The sequence below is a fragment of the Balaenoptera physalus genome, assembly GCF_965194825.1.
Source record: "Balaenoptera physalus genome assembly, chromosome: 10".
Lineage (NCBI taxonomy): Eukaryota > Metazoa > Chordata > Mammalia > Artiodactyla > Balaenopteridae > Balaenoptera > Balaenoptera physalus.
The window spans coordinates 104,190,032-104,213,419 of record NC_138889.1 but is presented as its reverse complement, the minus strand read 5'-3'; the positions used below and the strand labels follow the sequence as shown (position 1 = coordinate 104,213,419).

Genomic DNA, 23,388 nt, shown 5'->3' with positions numbered 1-23,388 from the left:
TTTCCTTGTCTGTTTCTCAACCAGAAAAGCTGTGGGTGGAGGTGAATGTGTGTGTGTGTGTAAGAGGCTCCATGTGAGTTCAAGGCGATGGTTTGTGTGTGTCAGTGTGTTGGGGGAGACTTGAGATGGAGGCTTGCCCCTGTGGATGCTGTGGGAAGGTGGAGGTGTGGCTGGGGGTGAGCTGAGCAGTATAGAGTCTGTTTCTCGAGGTGACAGTAGGAATCCTTGACTCTGGAAAGCCTGGTTCACCTGTGAACTGCATTCTCGGTGGAGGGGAGGGGAGGATGCTGTGGCAGGCCCAGGGATTTTGCCCTCCTTCTTATTCCCTTCAATTCAGGGTAGGGGCATGCCCTGTAATGTGTGATGCTTCAGCGTCCGTATCTCGTTGTGTAGGAGGTGTATTTGTGTGCCTGTGTGTGTGTGTGGGGGGGGGTGTGTACCTGAAACCACCAATGGTTCAGTTCCAGGCTTTTAAAAGCCCTGGGATATGGGCCCCTTCTCCTCCCTGCCCCAGAATCAAACAGTTCCAATTCTGTAGAGAAAGGAGAATTAGGGTTCACCTGATTTGGACTGTGCTGAGCTGACAGAGGGGCAGAGAGGGCCAAGTGAGCCCCAGGGTTGGAAGGGGAAGGAGGCCTTTCCTTCTTACCCCCTGAAGTTCTGGGGTCAAGGAAAAGGAGGGGGGCACTGGAGGAGTGGATCGAGAGAAGCAGGGGCAGAGGCTGAAAGGTCTGTTTTCTTCTATTGTGCGGCTGGGTTAAGTGGGGAGGGTCACTAGGCCTAGTCCCTCATAGAGGGTGGAGCTCCTAGACTCCAGCTGTGCGCAAGCTCTGGGGATGGCCAGAGTGGTGGACCCAGGCTCAGCGCTGGCAAAAATCTACTCCTGGTTTTTACACACGCCAGCTCCCCTACCCGGGACGCCGCGCTGTCGAGTCCCGAGCTGACGCCCTGCAGCCGCTACCGAGCGGAAAACCCGGGGTGGATCTCCACGCTTTTTGGAACGGAGTCAAAGGGCACCTCGGAGGAGATGGCCGGCTCCGCCGCCCTGCGGGGTGCGAAGCCGCTGCCATCAGGGGCGCACCGGCGGGGTGGGTCGATCTGTGCGGCGGGACCCGCAGCCCAAAGAGCCCAGCCGGCGGGCTCCGTGCCCTCCCTGCGGGGGCTGCGGGCGGGGCGCGGGGCGGCGGTGGTGCCCTCGGGGCGGCGGCGGGCGCGGGCTGCAGTGCGGCGCGCGGCCGGCAGCGGGCAGCAGGCGGTGGCAGAGGCGCTCGACAGCGGGCGGGCGGCGCCGGCGGTGCCCCGGGCGCGCTCACACACGAGCTCACACACACATACACACGGCCTCGTACACACTCACACACGCTCCGGCGCGCACACGCGGCGCACAGGCCGGAGGGAGGAGGCTCGGCGCGGCTCGGCGGCGGCTGCAGCGTGCTCGGCGGGCGGGCAGGAGGGCTGGCGGGCGGTCCCCGCTCCCCGGCTCAGCGGCTCGGTGCAGCCCGCGCGGCCCCCGCCCTCGGACCCGCCCCCGGGGGTCGCCCGGCCCCATGCCCTGCAGCGGCGGCGGAGCAACGCGCGGCCACGGGCGGCTCTGAAGAGCCCGGAGGGAACCGGCGACGAGGGGACCATGTACCGGGACCCGGAGGCGGCCAGCCCAGGTAAGCGCGGCCCCGCGCGGGCTGGGGCGCCCCGAACCGGCGGACAGGACGGCGGCAGCTCCGGGAGCCGTCTCGGAGCCCCAGCCCGGGGCTGCTGTCCGCCGGAGCCGCACGGACTCCTCCCACCCAGGGTCACCCCACACCGGGGGCGCGGGCTTGAGCGGCAGCAGCTCGGACCCCGGCCCCCCGCAGTCCGGGCACTGCCAAGCTTGATGCCGGGCGCCGGCTTTGCAGTGTCCCCACAAGGACCTCCCCCCCACCCCCAGCAGCCCAAGGACAACGTGTGTGGCGGAGCGAGGAGCCGCTGCCCCCGCAGTGCCCTCAGAGGCACCCCCCGGGTCCCCAGCACCAGTGCCTCCCGGTAGCCAGTGCTAGGGGACCCCAGAACAAGGATCCCGGGCAGCTTTCGGCCAAGGTTGTGGGCACCGGGAAACAGAGTGACATCGGCGGTGCCAACTGTGAATTGAGAGGGTGCCAGGGGGCAAGTGGGAATCTGGTGCAGCAGCAGGGGAGGGGGGCTTCTAGGGGGTGGTGAGCCGCAGGAACGTTGAGGAGGGAGGCAGGGGTACCTGAAGGGAAAGAGAGCACAGATTGGTGAGAATAGGGGTACCAGGGGAATGTTCTCCTGGGCTTGGGGAGGGGGGAAGCAAAGAACCCCAAACTCACTCCAGTCCTGTCAGGGGTGGCAGGGGGAGGGGCCGTGCTGCTTTGCATTTCTCCTGAGCCCAAGCCGGGGAGTGGCCTGGGAGCCCACGTCTGCCTGGCATCCTGGAAGCCAAGCCAAGGAATCTTTCCACCTTCCTCAGGAAATTGCTCTGCCATTTCCTCCTTGGCTCCGGACGCCTCCTCACACAGCGCCCACCTGTAGGCAGGTCGCCTGCAGCTCCTGCCCAGTCTCAGTCTCAGCTCCCACCTGGGGTGCCCCACCCCGGACCCAGCACCCGCAGTCTGCCAGTTCTGGCAGCAGGGTCTCCTCTTCTGGGTTTCTGTCTGATGCTAAAAGCACGACACCTCAGCCTGAGGACTTGCTCCCGGACGAAGAGCCTCTAGGCTTACTCCTGCTAACCTCTGGGGACTGGGGGTCCTGGGGGAAAGGATAGCTCTAAGGCCCTCCACAAAAGGGGCCTAGAGCCCCAAGGCTTTTGAGGGCAGTCCAGTGGGCGCCGGCTTTGCCCACTCTTGCCCCGGCCCCACATCTGCTCTTTCCCTCTAGGGGCAGCCTCAGCCTGTCCCTGGCTCCATTCTTACCCTCATCAAGTCATGGCAGCCCGAGCCCACTGAGGAGGACCTCCTGGGTGCCAGGCATTGCACTCATTCAGTGCTTGCGTATATGGGTGAAAGAGACTCAGTCTCCCTCTCTGGAACCTCATGCCCATCTATGAATGTCCTCTAGGTAATGGCGGAAGGGACATTGCCTTTGGAGACCCCTCCCTTCATCTCTCTGGACCCAGGTCACCTATCCTGGCATCTTTCCCCAAGAGACTGCCAGCTTCCAGCACTTGGACCAAAGACAGAGGTGTTCTCTTGCTTGGATCACCCTCTCAGAAGCCAATAGCTTAGTTCAGAGACCAGCTCCAGGGTATGAAGATGGAAGGGGGGATGCAGTGAGGACACTCCCCTCCCCCTGCCCTGCCAGGCTGGCAGCCTCCCCTTTCCTGTTAGGCCAGTGACCTGGGGCCCTGCCCTCGTCCCCTCTCCCTCCCTCCTTTTTCCTCCCACGCCTGGGCACCATGACATCACCACTCCTCCAAGGACCTCTGCCCTCTCCATGGAGGCCAACTTGATGTGCTTGGCATCTTCTGGGCAAAGGGCCTGGAACCCAGTGCTGCCCCTGGTGTGTTGGCGGCCCCCAGACTTTTCCCTCTCCCCCTTGAATGGGCCTTGCTGTCTGGGCTGGAGACCTGTCTTGCCCACTCTGGTTGCAGGACCCACTAGTCCTGTGGCAGGGGCAATTCTGACCGGGAAACAGACCAGCCTTACGTTTACTTCTCTCTGATGTGGACACTGGGCTGGATGGGGTCAGACATAGGCTGGAGAGGGCAGAATTTGCTTTTGATCCTAGTCCCCTGGGGATCTCTGAGGGGCCAGGGGGTTGGGGGCCTCAATCTGGCCTCTGTACCCCCTGGCATCCCGGCCCACCTCCTATAATCCCTACAGCTCCAAGCCAGACTTCCCACCACCACCCCCCTGCCCCAGCTCACCCCAGGCTCCCCAGACCCTGCTCTCCCAGGTAGGGTATGTGTCCCCCAAGGCAGGCACCAGGTGGGAGTAAGATATGCAAATTAATTCCCGTGTGATTCAGGCCCATCCCTCTGGTCCCCCAAAGGCCAGTACCATTTACATCCTCATCCCCTCATCCCACTGCCTGGAACACCTGTGGCCCAATCCTTTAAAAAAAATCTTAATCTCCTGTCCTCTTGTTCCAGGATGGTTCCAGAAGGTCCCTGTGTACCCCCTCCTTCAGCCCATGCACTCTGCAAGTCCCCACAGGGCTCAGCCTGCTGCTAAGACCCTTATCCTGGCAGGGGACAGGAGCAGTTCCCTCCCCTTGTGGGCCCCTAGCCTCCAGGCAATTCTCTTCCTGATCTTTTGTGGCTGAAGCAAGGGACTGTGGGGAAAAGCCACAGCCCAGTGAAGAACGAAGACAGCCCCCCGCCCTCGCTTCTGCTCCAAACTCTGCCTCGCCTCCCCCCAGCCATGCCTGCAATCTCCCCTCTGTCCCCTCCAATAAACATGCGGCCCTCTCCCGGCCCTCAGCCTCCATCCTCTGTCCATCCCAAAGCTGGCCTGGCCAGGCCTCCCTGTGTCCCTGTCCCCCGGCAGGGCAGGGCCTCGTCAGGCCCGCAGGGGTCAGTGTTGCAGTGGGCAGGCAGGACGGCAGCAGGGAGAGAGGGAGGGAGAGGTGACCTTGTGGGTGAGCAAGGCCAGAGAGGCAAAGTCTGGGCTGGTGCAGCAGCTCTGGGAGAGGGTTCAGGTCCTGAGGGCTGCCAGCCCTGCCCCCAGCCCTCTATGAACTTGTCCTTGGGGATAGCAGTACTTGAAGTCTTCTCTGTCTGTCCCACCTGTTAGTGGGCTCTGCCCCCTACAGCAACTCTTCCAGGCAGGTCATTCCTAGGGAGTGTGGGGGACCCTCTGCATGGGCCAGGGGGCCTTGGCACAGAGGGTCTTCTCTCTCAAGGCAGGAGGATCCACACGATTCCAGGCCAACCCTCCACCCACTGGGCACAAGTGAGGGACAGAGGCTTTTGGGTAGCGTGTGGCGCAGGAATCGGGGCTGAGAGGGCAGATCAGCGGTGTACGCTGTGAGGGCCATCAAGTTTAGGGACAGGGGCTGGGGTGTGGGGCTGTCCAAGGAGACCTGACTGACCATTTCACTGACAAACCCTCCCCCCACCCCCAGCTACCCCATCTGCACGGGCCCAGACCTCCCTGGCCTGCCTCCTGGGCTTGGCTCACAGTCTGGGACTGAAGATCAAGCGACCTCCCAGCGGACCATGGCTGTGAGGGGGACTTGGGGCAGGACAGGTCCAAAATGCAGGGCTGGACGTATGACTTCTGCGGGGTTTGGGTCAGGGCAGCCAGTGCCCCCAGGCTGTAGCATTTCCAGGGAGACAGGACTGCCCCCTGCCCCTGGGCCTTGGATCATGCTGTTCAGTGGCCTCGTGGGGACAGCTTGACCGATAGGCTGGGTGCCCAGGACTGGGGGATGGTGGAGAGGGAGAGAGCCTCAAAGCGCCTCCTGGTTGGGGAAGAGGGGCTAGAGCAGGCTGGACTGCGGTGGGAGCCCACAGGCCAGCAGGTGACAGGTGAGGGACAGCTGGAAGGCAGAGGAACAGGTGGGTGTCAGGCGAACAAAGACAGGCCCCGGACAGCTGGAACCTGCCCCTGGCTGACCCCAAGCTCAGGCCCAAGGGGCACTGCAGGCAACATAGAGTGACAGTGGAGGACTGTCCCCTTCTTACCCCCTCCAGCCCTGCCTGAGGGACCAGCAGAGGAAGAGTGTGTGGTCCCCCCCTTCCCACTCCTCCTTTCCTCACCCGCACTCCCCGCCCACCCCACCCCCATTCTCTCAGGGGCTTTGAATCTTTATTGAATCTGATGGACCGTTCTCAGTAACTGCTTCCCACAGGGGAGTGAGGCTGGGAACAGCAGGGAGAGGAGTGGTAAGGGGGGCCTCGTGGTGTGGGGGGGTGGCCTCGGGGTCAGGGGGGCGTGCGGGAGGCCCAGTCCTGAGCAGAGGACTCTTGGCTGGAAGAGGAGCTGGCTGCCCAGGCTCCTCGGAGGCACGGAGGCATCTCAGGTGGGTGCGGGCAGCCCCGAGTGGAGCCGGCGCCCTGTCCCCTGGGCAGTGCCAGGCAGGTGGCACATGCCGCCGGTAAGGTCAGTGTTCTCTGTTGGGGCGGTCACTGGTCTGGCCAGGTGCCAGAGCCAGCCTGTGCCAGGCCAGCCCGGGTGCCCACCTGCCTTGCCAGGGGACCCCAGCTGGTGGTACCAGGTGGACCTTGCCAGTTCCGTGGACGTGGATGTCCCTGACCTTCCGGGCAGCAGGGGCAGCCTTGCTGGGCCCTGTCCAACTTGTGTCTGGAGGGCAGGACTTCGGTCTCACCCAGCAGAATTCCCCAGGGGTTGGAATGCAGTTGGCAGGCAGCATGGGACCTGTGGAAGGGGCTGGATGGCGCCCAGAGCCTGTGCCTGGAACACTGGACCCAGTTGGTCAGAAAGTGGGCTGGCACGTCGGGCCTGCCCTGGGGGGCTCTGCAGCTTCTGCCTGGAGGAGCCCCTTGGAAGAGGTGTGTCGCCTGTGAGGCTGGGCTGGGAGCCGACCGGTATGGTGAGCTGGGACATTTGGGGAGTTGACATATCCGAGGGATTGAGTGTGTGGGGCTGCAGCACCCAGGGAGCGGGAGGGCGGGGCCGGTGCACAGAAGCGCTGCGCTGCGAGTGTACCTGTGTGTGCGCGGGTGGCAGCTGGACGGCCGTAATAGCTGTGCTCGTCTGAGCTCCGTGCCCGCTGTCAACAGCAGCTAATGAGTGGATTTGTAGCGAGGTGCATCGAGGTGCCCAGGGAGCTGTGACGGAAAGCGTTTGGGGAGGGCAGCTCCCCTGGCCCTGTACCCAGCCAGGCGGGGCCTGTGCCCTCAAGGGGCCCTGCCTGCCCCCTGCCACGCCCTCCCACCTGCCAGCTTGGCCGCCTCCAAGGACTCCATCTGCTGGGAGCAGGGCCTCACCTGGCTGTGTGGCGTGCACGGGCGTGGATGGGGGGTGGGGGTGGGGTGGAGCTTTGGCCTGTACAGATACAGGCATGACCACAATAGCGTGTGGGTCTGTCCACGTGTGTGTGTGTGTGTGTGTGTGTGTAACTGGGCATGCATATGTGTTTGTCTGATTCAGTGTGTGTGTGTGTATGTGTGTGTGTGTGTGTGTGTGTGTGTGTGTCTCTGTGTATGCACCCCTTCCCAGAGCCCTAAGAGAGCTGCCCACCCAACCTCAATCTTGGTAGTGGCCCTCTGTCTTCGATGCCCTTCCTGGAGTGCAGGAAGTTGGAGTTCTCCAGCTGGCTCGGGGAGAAAAGGGGGTGACCCTTTCTGCCCATCGGAGGAGGCAGGCGGGAGAGGTCTGAGCCCCAGCTGGGAGTTGCTGGTTGCATCAGAGAAAGGGGAGCACTTTGGGCCTAGAGAACCCCAAAACCCCAGCCCTGTGGTTCTAGAGCCCTCAGGAGCCCCCAAAATGAGAGAGGTGGGGTGCCAAGGGGTCCGTCCTAGCAGGTCCGTCTCACAGTGCTGGCTGGCGAAGCGATCACCCTGCTTCCAGCCAGGCGGGGTGGCGGGTGTGGGAGGCCCTGAGGGGTGCCTGCTTGAGGCCCTCCACGAGGGGAGCAGAGGAGAGAGCTGTGTGGCTAATGTGTCCAATTAAATTACTTCAAACCCTGCCGTGGCAGATGCTCCCGGCGGGGCCCTGGGTACAAATTGGATCCGTCTCATTACCACGGGGTGGTGTCAGTGGGGCCGGAGAGTGGTGGCCAGCTCAACCAGTGCCCGGCAGGCCCTCTCCTGCTCGGCCCAACCTGGGCCTGCCATGAAACCCTCGAGCACTCGCTCACTCCAGCCTCCCTCAGGTTCCTCAGGTCCACCGCGTCCAGATATTGGGGCTCCCTGTACACATGCTTGCCATCCCAACCCCAGTCCCTGGCAGCCCAAGGGCCCCTCTGAGCCCTCACTTTCTTTCTACAGGAAAATGGGGGTCCCCTGCTTTATAGGGGGCTCAGCCTAAGGAAGCCCCTCTTAGGTCACCCAACATACCCTGTTTCCTCCCCTCATAATAACAATAGGACAATAATAGCAAGTTCTTATTTGTGGAGCCTGCAGTATGTGCTGTGCACTTTACATCCGCAAAGCAGGGGATGGCTTGCTTAAGTTAGGTCTCTGGGGTCAAACAGCTTCTGGCAGAGACATTTGCGGCTGTGTCCCTGAAGCAAGTTACTCACCACCCTGGCCTCAGTTTCCTCCTCTGTTAAATGGGTATGATGATGGTTTTTACCTCCCATGGAGTTGGAGGATGAGATAAGGCAGAAAACATCTTTAGCAGAAAGCCCTGCACATAGTAAACACTCAGTCAACGGCAGCTGTTATCAACATCACCCTGCACCGAGTGATTGATGTGTGGGACGAGGGTTCCGGAAGCTCCGAGGAGGACAGGCCTGCCTCAGCCCTGGTGGAGGAGGCCTGGGGAGGGCTTCACCGAGGCAGTGTCTGTCAGTTACCATCAAAACAGCAAAGATGTGTGGAGCGTTCCATAGGTGCCACGACGTACGTTAGCTTGTCCATCCTCAGACCACCCTGGGATGGGGGCACTTGCAGTTAGAAGTTGATTTGGGATTCCAGCCACACCACCAGACCCAGGAGCATGAGCGTTGGGTCCGGGGCTTTGGGTCTTGAAGGAAGAATAAGAGCTTGCCATGTGAGCAGGCAGGGAGGAGGCATTCTGCGTGGTGGGGACAGCGCATGCAATGACCTGGAGGTGTGACAGGTCTTGGCCAGTCGAGAAAGCAGTGAGTGTCTGAGCGTGGGGGGCTGGAAGGAAGGCCTTGGGGGGGCAATAGCAGGAGTTGAGGGTTGGGAAAGGTGGGCTGGGCCAGATTATGAAGGTCCTGGCATTCTGAAATAGGAAAGCTGGACTTTTTTTTTTTTTTTTTTAAATTAGGGCAATGGTGGGCCATGGATGGCTTTCAAGCATATCTCTATAAAGAACTTTAACTCGGTGGCAGCGTGGAGGGTGGGAAGCCTGGAGACAGGCCCATATCTGGAGCTGGGGGCCCAGCCATTAACATATCTGTTCCCACCTCTGCCCAGGCCCTCCTCAGTCCCTCACCTGCACAGGGCTGTGTCCAAAGCACCCATACCAGGTGGTCTGGGGCCCTGGCCTTTGAAAGCTTGTGGTGGGTAATGGGCAGTCAAGGGGACAGCCTGGCGCAGGTGGGCACAGATTTCCCCTTCCCACCGGGGGCTTACCTAGGGGGCTGGGGTATCAGAGAAAGCCTCCCAGGGAGAAATGTAGAGCCAAGGTGGACAGGCCCAGGGGCTCAGCGAACGCGGTTAAGGTTCCTGAGAATCGCTTCCGCGCCCCCTGTCCCCACCGTGGGCATGAGGGCCCAGCCCTGGAGGAACCGCACAGCTCAAGTTCCAGCTGCCAGGCCTGAGCTCCAGAGCCCCGCCAGAGCCAACCTGTCTCCACAGCAACTAGGCAGGCCGCCCCCCTCCCCGTGCCCACGGCCCCTGGCACAGGGGCCCATTCACAGCAGGGCCTGGGTACATCTTCCCACTTCCCTAGGGGGCCATCCCAGAGCAAACGCTCTCACACCCAGGCACTGGCAGCATGCGAGCATGTTGGCATTTGGGTCCGTGTGCACACGTGATGTGTATGTGTGCCCTGCAGCAGGAAGCAGGGGGGTGGGGATGGTCTACGTTTTCTAACCACCTTAGCTGGGGATTTATTCCCCTGCGGGAGAGGGTCCAGCAGGCACCAAAGAGCTAGGCTGAACTATGGGCTCCTGCCTCAGGGATCACGGTAAGGAAGGCAGCCCAGAGAAGAAATAGTTAGGAGGATTTGCCGGTAAGGGAAAGCAGCAAAGGAGAATCTCTTAGCCGTGCCTAGTGGGTCCACAGACCGTCTTGTTCTTCACATACATCTTTCATTTAATCTTCACAGCAGTCCCTCAGGGAGATATCATTACCACTGTTGTACAGATAAGGAAACTGAGGCGCAGCGAGGTGGAGTGTCTCACCAGGTCACTCAGTAGAGCAGGGATGAGATTGCAAGTCAGCCTCACCCCCAAAGCTAGGTCTTAACCACTGGGCGACACTGTCCAGTGCCTCCCTTATCCCACTAGGATCTGAGCCAGCCTGTCTCTCGGCCCATCACTCGGAAGGGAGGGCTGGGAATCAGTATTGGCCCCAGCGCCTGCTTTAGCGCTCGGTGTCCCCTAAAGCTTTGTTCTCAGGTCCCTGGAGCGGGGCGGAGCCTCCTTCCCACCCTGTCTCCTCTCCCTCTCTCCAGGCCCCGTGGAAGGATCCTCTCACTCAAGGGGAGGCACCCCTTACTCCCTGCTTGGCACCTGCCAGCCCTGGAGGAGCCTGATGAATCGGCTGTGTGTGTACCCCCCCCCCACAGAACCCCATTCCTCCCTCTCCAGCCCCCGCCTGGTTAGGGAGGTGCGAAGGGAGCGATTTCACAGCCTGTCAGCTGAGGCCTAAAAATACCCAGAACTCTGAGATGCTTGGGCAGAGGGAGGAGAGAGCAGGGACCAGGGATGGGGTTGTAGGGGGTGCAATGGTAACTTGGGCAGAGAAACCCTCTCGGCACCACAGTCCTGCTCGGGAGTGATGGGCAGAGCCACTGTCCCCTGGTCCCCCGTCTGGCTCCATATCTGGCAATGCAAAGGGGAGCTGGCATCTCTAGGGTCTTGAGAGCTCAGCTCTGGCACTCAGACCTAAGGGAGAGCTTAGTCTCAGACAGGAACCGTGGACCTCGGGCCCCCAGAGCCTCCGATCGATGCCTCTTTCTCCCTCTCCACCCCCGGTTTGGCTGGCATCTCTGGGCTGTGGGAGCCAGGCTGGGCGTGTGCCTGCTTCCTTCCTGGAGAAGGTGCCTGCTTCTGTTAGAGGAGAGGTGTGAGGAAGGCAGCGTGGATGGGGGTGCCGGCAGGTGCGGGATGTGACGTGCGAGCCACCCAGGCACTGCAGGGGGGCAGATGAGAAGGGGCGTGGCGGCCCACATCACTACCACATGGCCATGTGCTGCAGCCTGGCACACGGCTTCCACGAGTCAGCCCAGAAAAGGGGGCCGTCTGTGTGTATGCGTGCATGTGGGCCTGCCGGAGCTGGCCTGTTCTTGCGGACACGGATGGCCGTGTGTGGCTATTCCAGACAGAATCGGGGTGGAAGCACAGGAGCGGGCGTGGAAGCATGAGCAGACGCATGTCGTGTCATGCAGACACATGACGGTGTGTGTGCTTCCCATGTGGAAATATGATGGCATGTGTGCCTGTGCAGAGGGACATAGGCAGATCTCTCTGGGGCACCAAGCAGGGGCTGAGAGAGTCATTAGGGAAATAATGCAGAGTAGCAGCCAGAGCAGGGGCTCTGCATCAAAAGCAATGGGGTGCGAATCCCAGATCGGCCACGTATTGATTAGCTTTGTGGCCTCGGGCAAGTTACTTAACCTTTCATTGCCTCATTTCCCTGTCTGTAAAACGGAGACAATAATAGCTCCTACTTCAGAGGGCTGCTGGGAGGGTTCGCTGAGTTAATGCCCGTACCCTGCCTGGAACCATGCCTGTCACAGAGTTAGCACCGTGCACACTAGCTCTTGTTATCTGGTCCTACCCTTTGATGATATAGGTGGGAGCACCAGGCCAGAGAGGGCAAGTGACATGCCTAAGGTCACACAGTATGTTAGTGGCAGAGCCAGGACTAGAATCCAGACTCCAGCACCTTAAGACAGGGCTTGTTCAAGTCTGAGACCTCCTTTGGGCCACAAGAAGCCTCCATACCACAGAACTGTAACCCCCTTGGCATTTGGGGCCTAGATTCTGCCAGGGCTGGGCTGGGATCTTGGGAACTCTGGGATTCGAGCATCTTCAGATAATGCTGGCGTAGAGGGGTCCTCAAAGCAGTGGCCAGCCGCCTGAGTTAGAACCAGGCCACTGGTTAGTCCGTGGACTTTGCCAATTGCTCAACCCTCCTGAGTCGCAGTTTCTTCCTTATAAGAGAATAACAGTAATACATACTTTATAGGGTTATCGTGGGGATTGAATGAGATCTGCATGTAATGTCTTAAGTGGTGGGAACACTGTACCTAGTAAGTGCTCAATAATGTTAGCTGCAATTATAACCCTTGCAGAACCCTCCCACCCAGTGCTCCATAAATGGTGACTTCCTTTGCTTCCCTTCCAGCCCCTGGCAAACCCTCACTCCCTTCTGCCTGCCACCCCACACTCCACAGAGCTTAGACTGATCAGGGACTGACTTGCTGGCGACCAAGACCTGTCTTGTCTCCTGTTATTGGCTTTGCCCAGGAGGGAACAGGACCCACCACTGCAACTTAGCCCCTGATCCCTTTTCACCTGGCCTTATCACTCACTTGCTCTATGACCTTGGACAAGCACTCTTTCCTCTCTGGGCCTTGATCCTCCCTCTGTAAAGTGGAGGGGCTAGACCACACAGCCCCAGAGCCCCTTGGTCATGTTGTTTCGTGACCCAGGATGGTCCTGGCTTAGCCTGCTGGAGGGGGTGGCAGGTTGGCAGGAAGGAAAGTCGGCTGGCTGCCTTGGGTGAGTGGAGCATCTGGGGCCTGAGCCGGCTGGTGGCCTGCCATCATGCCCGCCCACACCTGTGGCTGCGTAGGAGGGCGTGCAGGCCCGACTGGCTGGGCACTGACATTGGGGGAGGCTCAAGGACAATGATGTAGAGAGAGCCCTTCTTGGGGCCCTGGGAGCTGCCACTCCAGCTGTCCTCCCCGGCTCTCCTCCCCTTCTCCCCAGGGATTTCCTTTAGCAATTCCTCCTTCCCCTTCCTGGAGTCTCCCAGTATCTCCCCGTCTGTACCTCTACCACCACTTCTGTAATCTTGACCGTTTTCCAGGGTGCCTTCCTTCCTCCCTCTGCAGAAGGAGATCTCTCCCTCCTCTTCTGTCTTCCTGCTTCCTGAGATGCCTCCTTTTTCCTCCCTATGACGTGTCCCCGTTTCTCTGGATCCTCCCGGCCCCCCCCCCCACCGCTGCTGCTGAGCCTAGGTCTCTCTCTTACTCTGCACGGCACGTCTAGGCTCCTTCCAGCTTCTTGTCCCCTGGCTCTCTTCCACTTCAGAGTCCCTCCCCCCTCAGCATCCCCACCTCCCTTCTTCCCATTCCTTGGAGCCTCTTGCTCCACCAGCAGTCCCCCTGGCCTCCTTCAAATGATGGGGCCGATCCAGGCAGTTTCTGTGGCGGGTGCTGCTACCGAGTACCTCAACAACCCCCCACCCCTGTGAGTTGAGTAAAGGGGTCAGCCCAGGGCCCAGGGACTGGCAATCTTGCCTCCTAATTAGCAGGAAGTAATTGCCTGGAAAAAAAATTTCATTTAGAATGAGACTTCGAGACTCCAAGTTAGAGCTGAGCCAACTGATGGCCCCTAGGGAGCAGGAGAAGGGAAGCAGCTCAGGTCAGGGCCTCAGGAAGCCTGACCTGAGATGAAAGCCCTTAAGACCCCCTTTCTGGCTTGCCTGCAGGACCCCAGCCTTGAAGAATGGGGGAAAGAGAGCACTGGGCTGGGAGTCCCACCATCTTCATCTGACTTCTGGCTCCACTACTCATTGTGTGACTTGGGACAAAACTTATTCCTTTGAGCCTTAGTTTTTTCTCTCCTGTAAAATCAAAGGAGGGCCTCAGTACCATGAGGGCTGATTCGGACAGTGGCTATGAAAGCAATTTGCAGGCTGCAAAGTGCTGTGGGAGTGTGAGGTGCTACTCTCTTCCTCCATGTGGCTCTCAGCTGAGACATGAGGATCGTGGAGTGGTGGGGTAGTCTTGGAAACACCTAAGTGGCACTGAGGCTTCCCGAAGAACATGGAAGGATGGTGAGGTAGACCCAGCTGAGCTGCAAGATTAAGGGCAGACAGATGTGGTTTCCCATGCCAGTCTCAGTATTTGCACCACCCTGAGTGGTCACCTCACCTCTCAACTCCACTTTCCTGATCTGTAGGATGCTGATCATGATGCTTTCCTGGGGGAGGGAGGTTTGGTAAGGCTGAATGAGATAATGTTCGCAGAGCTCTTAGCACAGTGCTTGGCCTACAGTACGTGCTCAATATTTGCTATTAGCTATATTTACTGTAATTAAAGGCTATTATCTTTACTCCATGCCTGGATCCAGAGAAGCTGATTTGGGGGGTTGTCTTCAGGTGGTTTTGTTTTGCTGTTTGTTTTTGGAAAAGGGGAATTTCTACACCCAGTGAGGCTAACCAAGCAGATCTGCTTCTCAAAGTGCCCCTACCTGTGGGGTGGGAGGAGAGGAGTGGGCTGCAGCTGTGGGCTTCTCCCCCAACCCACGCTTCTTCCTAGGCAAGAGCTGTGGGCAAGTGTCTTATGTGGGTGGGTGTGAGGTAGAGAGCCTCTGCCCTGGTGGAGGGGTATTACAGGTCTTTGTGTTCATCTCGTTAGGACTGGCCCAGCAGCGGGAGAAAAGGTTGTGTTTGTTTAAACAGGTCTACCCCACCCACCTTGGAGGAGGGAACAGGAAGTTTCACCTGGTAGGGTCCAGCAATGTGGGTTGAGCCTTTGCTGTGAATGGGGCAGCATGGCACCCCAGGGTGGCTGGAAAACAGTCAGACAGCCTGGAGCTTTTGGGTGTTGGGCAGCACTGCAAGCTCAGAGCTCCAGATTGCCCCGGGAGGGGAAAGGGGGCGGCGAGGGCCCGACCGTCTGCCTCTCCTTCCCCACACACCCAGCGCCACCGCTGGGGACCTTCTGTGTTCCTGCTCTGAGCGCAGTACCCGCGCCAGCCGCCAGGAGGCAGTGCGGCGGGGTCCCCTGAGGGAATGGGATGCGGCATTTACATTAGCGGGGAAACTCTTTTTGTCTGGAGTAGGGCTGCTGACTGGGGTTCTTGGTATCTGCGGACCTCATCCAAGAAAGGGGGCTCTTGAGGTCGGGCTGCTCACTGCTGTGGCTTCAGCTTCGGACTTATTAGGGAGTGATTAGCAGAGTAAGGTAGGACCGCTACGCTGCAGTCCTGAAAAAGGTTCTCGTTTCCTGAATTCCGCTCACCCGGGGCAATGCACGGGGTGGCCTGGAGGAGGGGGCAGTCTCGGGACTGAGTTCTGTTTCAGCACCACGGACAGAGGCCGTGGGCCGATCGTTGTTTCAGCACCGCGGACAGAGTTCAGAGCAGCGGGCTCTGTGGATCCATCCAAATATTTGTGGTGCAAAAATTACCCCCATAATATGAAAGAATGGCACCTCCAAGAGGGAGTCTCAGACACCTTATATTCTAACGAGGAGACTTGGGGCCAGGCAATTGAGTTAGTTGACTAAGGTCACACAGCCACAGTGACAGTGGGTGGCAGAACTGGGTTCAGATCCACAGTGGTCTCTCTCCATCCACCTCTCCCACACCTGGATTCCCACTGGTTATATCCCTCCTTCCTGATCATCTCTGAGAGCAGCTTCACATTATGTTGCATCCCCAAGAGCCCTTGAGCTGGTGAAGATTAAGTGGACGCCCTCCGCCACCAAAAGCTCAAGTCAAGAATCTGAATCCCAGGATAGAAGATTCCTAGCCCCTGTGGCTTTCATGGCTCCAAGCTTCAGGTGGGAGGGCATCAGGGCAGGACAGGTGCCCTGTCCTGTAAGGAAGCCTATGACTTGGGGAGGTAGTGTTGAGTCATCAGCATGAAGAACTCTTAAGTGCTCTGAGATCCTCAGATAAAATACAGCACACTGTTCCAACCCCAGCTTCTTTGCAGCCGTGTATTATTAATAACAATAAGATGCTGATTTAGGCCAAGGCACAACAATGCATTATTCATAAGAGTAACTAGTGGTCAAGGCCTGCACTTAATCATCACACGTCCCTGATCCTGCCCCCGCTCCACACTCCTGGTGGAGAGACCCTCCAACTGAGCTCCTCCTTTTCCTGGGCTCCTGCTGCCCTGATGGACATGATCGTTTTCATGGCTGCCCAGGCAGCTCATCAGCTTTGGGATCAGGGTGGGTGGCATGTTCCGGGCTAACTTCTGGCTGGACACCCTTCAGTCTGGGCTCCCTGCTCAGAGCTGGCACCTGGCCCTGTCTGTCCTGAATGGCTTTGACCCTGATGACTTCCATACTCAGCAGCTCTCTGGTGTCTACAGATGGCCTATTACCCCGCACCCCCTCTTTTGAGGCTGAAGACTGAAGCCAGATGCACCAGGCTTCCCTAAGCCAGGAATTGTGGGAGTTTTTGGGGGGGTGGCTGTGGTGAGAGAAGGGGCTCACCGGGCAGAAGATACCCCCATCATCTCCATTAAATATGACGATGGATTTAAAACCCTCGGTAGACTCTGGAGCACTTTGTAAACTGTTCTGCACTGAACAAACCTGAGCCATTATTACCAAGGCCACGCTCTCTGCTGGAAGAGAGAGCAGAGGTAGAGAAGGTGTGGATGAGGCCCTCGTAGCTCACCAGGCCCCGCTCCCTGATGAGGAGTCGGAGTGCTTGTGGATCCTGACATGTCCCCATCCAATTTCTTGCTGGAACGGCTCCTGGCCCATCCGGATAATCCTTCATTTGCTGTTTACGCACTTGACATCTCCTCTGAATTCTAAACCGTCTGCATCCAGGCGGCCTCTGCGGCCCCTGCCAGCACACTCTCCCTAGCTCACTCACACATTATCTGTTTTTATTACAGTCAAAGTTGAGGAGGCTTGCTCTCACTAAGCCCCTATTTTCAGCTACTTGTAACTTTCCAAAACAATTCCCCTCAGGCCTCCTCTTTTGCCAGCCTTGTTCCCGCCCCAGGTGAGGCCGCCACTGCTTTCTGAAGGAAACTCAGAGAGACTGTCCGGAGGGCATGGGGGCAGGGCCAAAGCTCAGTTCTCCTGGGAAATGAGTGCCAGGCTCTCTTTCCTCTCCTTTGTCTTCTTTCTTTCTACCCGCCCATCTCATTTTGTTTTTCCTATTGCAAGGAAAGAGCTGCCCCCGTTCCCAAGGTGGGTGGCCTGGAGTGGGGAGTTTTAGAGTGAAGAGAGGGCAGAAAATTCAGCATGACAGGAGGCCTGGAGCTTTGCCTGGCTGTCTGGGGTTCAGAGTTTAGCTCATTGGTTTTCTGTTGCTTTCTCCCACACTCTGCCTTTTTCTGGCTTTCTTGTGTGTGTTGGGTCGAGAAGAGGAAGGGAGGTGGGATAGGCACCAGAAATGTTCCCTTCCCATGCCCAAATAGCCCTGGGGCTGGTAGGCTCTGCCCTTGCCCTCCCACCTTCCCCCATTTCCATCTGCTCTCCGTGCACGCCGCGGAGGGGTGCTTCCTGTGGAAACCTGTGACTCCAGCTTTCGCTGTTTTCCACCTCGAACGTCATCCTGCAGCCACCGAAGGATGGTGGGGGGAGGCGCTGGGGCATGATGCACTGTCGTGCAGAATCAGGTGGGAGGAGGCAGGACCAGGATGGGAATGTGATCCGCAGCGTCACTGCTTTATCTCTGGAATAGTGGTTTCACCCTAGTCCGCACCAGAGGCACGGCCCTGGGAAAGTCCTCAGGTACCTCACCCGCCTCTTCTTCCTGCTCCTGCCCGGCCCCAGGCACCCAACCCCCAACCCGTTCTGAGACTTTGAGAACATCTGAGCATCTGTCTAATGAGGCTGCTTTACTGAGGCCAAGGGCTGGGGCAGTGGAGGTGGGAAGGAGCTGTGGCAAAGGTGTGTGGGTAAGAGGGGTCTCTGAAGTTGCTTGGGGAAGTTCGTGGGGAAGTGGAAGCCCTTTCCCTGGCTGCTCTTTGTTTTGTGTTCACTCCATTTCTTTCTTCCCTTCCGTCTATCCTCGGAGCAACTTATTTTAAGGCTTAGCTCCCGTGGGGCACAGAGTTGAGCTCTTCCAGACTCCAGGCTCAATCCTGGCTTTGTCTCTCTTCTGCTGTGTGGGCAAGTGTTGACCCCTTCTGAGCCTCAGTTTCCTTCTTTGTAAAATGAGGATAAGAGGATTTACCTTCAGAGGGTGCTAAAAACTGTGAACATGATTCAGTGCTGAGCATACATTAGTTACTATGACTAAAGGCACTTGGTGAGGAAAGCAAGGGCCTGGGATCTGAGGATGACTCCAGGACGTTAGGAGAGTCTGGGGGTGATGGGACAACTTTCGACGGGCTAGATGTGGGGAGTGTGTGTGTCACCATCTGAGAGTGTCAGAGCAAGTGAATTCTGGGGAAAAGAGCCTATGTGCCCAGATCTCCAGCATGTCCGATGGCTCCTCTATATCGTGTCCTGGGCTATGGGCTGTGGGAGACACCGAGCAATGAGGAGAACCTCTTGGCCCTGCTTGGAGGACAGGCCTACTCCCAAGAAAAGGAGGCTGGACAGAAGGCAGTTCATTCAAGTTTGGAGACTGCTGTGAGCACTTGTCATCAGGGAGGGCTTCCTGGAGGAGGAAGGCTCACGTGCACTTTGAATAATTTCATGCATTTGTTTAGCACGTATTTATCCAGCCTCTCCTATGTACCAGACCTTGGGCTACAGAGATGAGTGATCTGGGGGTCTCAGTCCTCCAAGTGTTCCCAGTGGGGAAAGACATACAAAATGCTAACTATTAATCCACAGTGATGAATTGTCATAGTTACGGGGCAACAGAAAGGAATGTGGGAGGGAATGAAGACCATCTTTGTCTAGGGATCTTGAGAATAGAAAGAAGAGGATGGAAGGTAGAGAATAGAAGGAAGGGCATTCCAGGCAGAGGGAAGAGCTTATGTGAAGTCTCAAGTGTGAAAGAGGTTGGCCTTCTTGAAAGAAGGAGGGAAGGGGGGTGTGGCTGGGTCACGCAGTGTAGCATGTTACAGAGTGCTGTCACGTGCTTCAGCTCAGAGGGGGACAGCCATAGCGGGGTCAAGGACGAGTTCAAGTTGCCTTAATTCTCCACACCTGTTTTTTCCTCTGGGAAATGGGGATAATAATGGTAAAGGTTGCAGAGATCACATGAGACGGTGCCTATAGACTTCCTGGCACAGTGTCTGCCACAAAAGGCACGTGCTTAATGAATGTTAACTATTATTTGATCCTGACAACACCCCAGCAGGGGAGGTCAGGGGTTCTTATCATCATTTGAAGGTAAAACACTGAGGCCCAGAATGGGACTCGCCCTGGGTCACTGGCCAGGAGCAGAGGTGGGACTTGAACCCAAGTCATTTGCAAGTCTACTGCCTGTCCCACTGCTCTGCTCCAGAGGACAGATGTGCATGGGGAGAGAATTCCAGGCCAGAGGAAGTGCATGAACATTTAGACCTTGTGGACAGCAGAGTGGTCTAGGCATCTGTTCGTGACCGTGACCGTGACCGTGGGTGTGTGTGCATGTTTGTGTGTGAGTGTGAGCATGGGTGTCAATTCAAGGGGTGAGTCAGCATGGCTTGTGTGTGTGTGTGTGTGTGTGTGTGTGTGTGTGTGCGTGTGTGTTTATATGTGGGAGGCGGGCATAGGCGTCTGTGCCAAGGGTGAGTCTCCGTGGCTCGTGTATGTGTATGTGAGCCTTGGGTGTCCACGTCTCTGGCCTGTAGGTGTGTGCCTGCTCCCTCCTCCCCTCCTGTTCCACCCTGGGCAGCTGGTGAGCTTGCCCTCAGAAGTCCATTCCCTCTCCGGCAGCTCCTCAGGGCATCTCAGCAGCCAGCGGCCCTGTTTGATTCTGTTCATCTATAAATCATGGCTTGCTGAGGAGATGAGAAGGAGTTGGGAGTGGGGGCAGAGCCCTGGCAAGGGACGGGGTCAGGTCTGCAGTCCACACCTGAAGCCTAGCCTGGCTTCCAACTGTTGCACACCCTCACCCCCCAGCCCCATGCCTCAGCCCTCCCCATTCCTTGCCATAGGTGTTCACTGATGCTTGCTCTTGGTTAGGCCCTGGGCCAGGTCCTGGGGCAGGGATCAGGGGTGCACAAGATCGAATAAGATGTGACCCCTGGCTTCCGCTATCCTGTGGGGAAAACTAAACGTGTATTCAGTATTTCATTCAACACTCATTGAGGGCCAACTCCATGCCTCAGATGTCTCTAATGCAGGGTTTGACGTGGTAATGCTACGATAATAGCTAGCATTTATTGCCTACTTATTCCGTGTCAGGCACTGTGCTAAGTGCATTCTTTGTGCTAATTCCTTTAAACCTCACAGTAGTCCTATGGGGCCTGTACTATCCCTGTTTACAGATGGGGAGACCAAGGCACACAGAGATGAGGTCACACAGCTTGGAAGAATAAGAATCCGAATTGCCTGACAGTCTGGCTCCAGAGCCCTGGCACTTAGTACTGCACCTTAAAACAAGGGTGTAGGCACGGTGTGATGGGAGCTCTGTGAAATTAATTCCCACTGGGGAGATTATGGAAGGCTTCCTGGAGGAGTTGCTTTTCATCTGGATCTAGAAAAATCAGGACTTGTCAGGCAAAGATGGGCATGGGGGAAGACCAGAAGGGATCCTGGGGTGTGTGTGTGTGTTTAAAAGAGAGAGGCTCTCAAACTCTGTCACTGCAGCCCGTCCCATCTCTCCTCTCCCATCTCCCATCTTGTTTGGGTGACAAGTGAGATAACGTATGCAAGCACTGGGCATTCAACAAATATTTACTGAGCACCTCCTGTGGGTTTGCCTGTCACAGAGGTTATCGGAATGAACAAAGCAGATACAGCCCCTACCTTCATAGTCTGGTACACAGTAGGCACTTAATAAATGGTAGCCTCTATTACTATCATTCCTAGAGGCTTGGGATTCCTCCTCACTCATTCGTTCAACAAGCATTTATTGAGCACCTGCTATATGCCTGGCTCTGTCCTTGGTGCTGGGAAAACAGCAGTGAACACAAGATTGAGCCCTGCCCTCATGGAGCTGACGTTCTAGAAGGGAAGACTGTGTGTGGGCGTCTTGTCCACCTTCAAAGGGGGGCCATCTCCTCAAGCACACAGGTTTGATTCACCTTGAGAGCTCCCGGTGGGGTGGCATGGTCAGGACCATGGGCTCTGCCCACAGCACCTGGCAAAGCCCACAGGACTCTACTGGATTGTCATTAATCCTGGGCTCTAATCGGTTGACATGGCCACCAAAGGCCTGGGCAGAGGGGCAGGGACATGCCTGAGTTTACATCTCACGTCCTGGCACCCCTGGGACTGGACCCCAGAGGCCTAGCTCTCCTTGTTCCTGGTTCACCCAGCCTCCCAGGTCTCCCGATGTCATCTGTCCGCCCTTGTCTGTGTCTCATCCCTGGGACCCAGATGTCTCCTCTGCCCAAGGATAGGTCGTGGAACTCAGCTCTGTCAAAAGGCTGACTAGGGCTGCAATATTTTCTTTCCCCAAATGTTAATATGCTGACGCTAAGGGGACTTGAAACCATGTATGTCATCGGAGGAAGGGTTAGAAGGGCTGGGGCAGCTTTGCCTGGAGAAGACTGGAAGGGGACATGAGAGCTGTCAGCAAGGATTTGGAGGCCTGTCATGTGGCAGCGGGAGCCGGCTTGTTCCCGGCAGCTCCAGAGGACAAGCTTAGGACCTCGGGGGGAAGTTCCAGGGAGACAGATTGAGTTCAGCTCAAGACACAGCAGCCCTAGCTACCAATGCCCATTTGTGGAGGGTCTGCATCCTGCAGAAGCAGCTTCCTGCCCCTGACAGGGCTGCCCAGGGCGTTCGTTCATTCATGAGGCCTGACTTCCAAGGTCCCTTGCAGCCCGAGACACAGTGACTCCGTGCTCTGGGAATGGTTTCACCCTGGCTGGCAGGCAAGAACAGGCTTGCCTCCCTTGACGGCAATATCGCGTGCAGGCCGAGGACATCGTGTCACTTTTGTTCACAGCATCAGTGCAATTTTCACTGGCAAGCATTTGTTTTACCCTGGATTCAAGGGCTGTCCAAGGGTTGCTTGGTGTGGGGGGCAGGGAATCTTTGGGGGAGGGGTCAGCTGCCTGGAAGATGACAGCATCCACATGCTGCAGGGGTTCCTAGGGTCACTGGTCCAGGAGGGTTCAGCTTTCCTTAGTAACACATCCCTTTCCTCAAATGGAACTTCCTGTGGAAGCCCAAGATGTGAAACAGGGAAACCATGCTGCTTTGGTTGAACAGGGCTTGAGGGGACACAGCCTCATGTAATCGACATCCATCTCTGTGGCCCCTGAGAAATTCCTGGGAACCCTAGGTGTTCCAAAGAACACACCTGGGAAACCACTGACCACTCGCCTCTGTAGTGGGTGTGATGTCAAGACAAAGAGTGTAGACTGTGAGTCAGACTGCCTGGGTTCGAACCCTGGCTCCACCGCCTACTAGCTGAATGACCTTGGACAGAGTACTTGACCTCTCCGTACCTCAGTGTCCCCATCTGTAAGATGGGGACAATCTTTTTTTTTTTTTTTTTTTTTTTATTTTGTAAGTGAAATAGGGAGCATTTTTTTTTCTTTTTTTTTTTTTTTAATTTTATTTATTTATGGCTGTGTTGGGTCTTCATTTCTGTGCGAGGGCTTTCTCTAGTTGTGGCAAGCGGGGGCCACTCTTCATCGCGGTGCGCGGGCCTCTCACTATCGCGGCCTCTCTTGTTGCGGAGCACAGGCTCCAGACGCGCAGGCTCAGTAGTTGTGGCTCACGGGCCTAGTTGCTCCACGGCATGTGGGATCTTCCCAGACCAGGGCTCGAACCCGTGTCCCCTGCATTGGCAGGCAGATTCTCAACCACTGCGCCACCAGGGAAGCCCCAAGATGGGGACAATCTTAATGCTCACCTCAGTTATTGTTGTGAAGACGAATTTGTTGCTGCATGTGGAACACCTAGAACACCTGCTCCTCATCCGAGTGAGGAAGGATCAGCTCTCCACACATGAAGGCACCGATTCCAAGAGGTCGAGTGCCTTGCTCGTGGCCACACAGCTGGTTAGTGGCCAGAATAAGGCCTCAGCCTCATTCTCCTAGACTCCAAGCCCAGGGCTCATTCTCCATGCCCACAGAATACTAATTGCTTAAGATGGGCATTCCCTGGGTCTCTGGGGACCATTCAGAGGGACCACTGGCTTTGGGGATTGACAGCCTCTGTCCTCAGGAGCTCTCCAGCCTAGAGCAGGGGTTGAGGAGCAGGTTTTGATAAGGACCTTGTTTGGCAAAGAGAGGAAGAGGCTCCAGGGAGGTAATTCCTTGGAGAATTGCCCCATGGCCGGAGATAGGTGGGGGAGGGTGCATGCAGAAAGGGAACGAGGGCAGAGGAATCTTCTGGACTCTGACCTCCTGCCACAGCTCCCAGCTCGTGAGCTCGCTGACTCCCCCTCTGACCCTGCCCCTCCCCTGCTCGAAAACCTTCCATGGCTCCTACGGCCTACAAACGCGGGAAGCCCCTCGGTCTGGAAGACAAAGCCCCTCGCCATCAGGCCCTGCGCTCATTCCCAGCCTGGTCTTCGCCACTTCACTCCCCATAACCTAGTCCAGCTCCTCAAGCAACATGCCTGACCCTTCTTCCCCTCTCATGCCTTTGCTCTTGCCGTTCCCTCTGCCCAGATTGTCCTACCCTCACC

General features: G+C 57.5%; 1 protein-coding gene across 8 annotated transcripts in view; it reads left to right on the top strand.

Annotated features, from left to right (window-relative positions):
• Window positions 1–1,231: 1,231 nt before the first annotated feature.
• The window catches only part of SYT7 (synaptotagmin 7), a 62,492-nt gene continuing 40,335 nt past the window's right edge, over window positions 1,232–23,388 (top strand). For 7 of the 8 annotated variants that reach the window (XM_082477537.1, XM_082477541.1, XM_082477544.1 and 4 more), the window contains exon 1: window positions 1,232–1,658. In XM_082477537.1, coding sequence (XP_082333663.1) covers window positions 1,628–1,658 — 31 coding nt within the window. In that variant the 5' untranslated portion in view covers window positions 1,232–1,627. The remainder of the gene's footprint in view (window positions 1,659–23,388) is intronic. The other variant, XM_082477538.1, reaches the window with a different exon arrangement.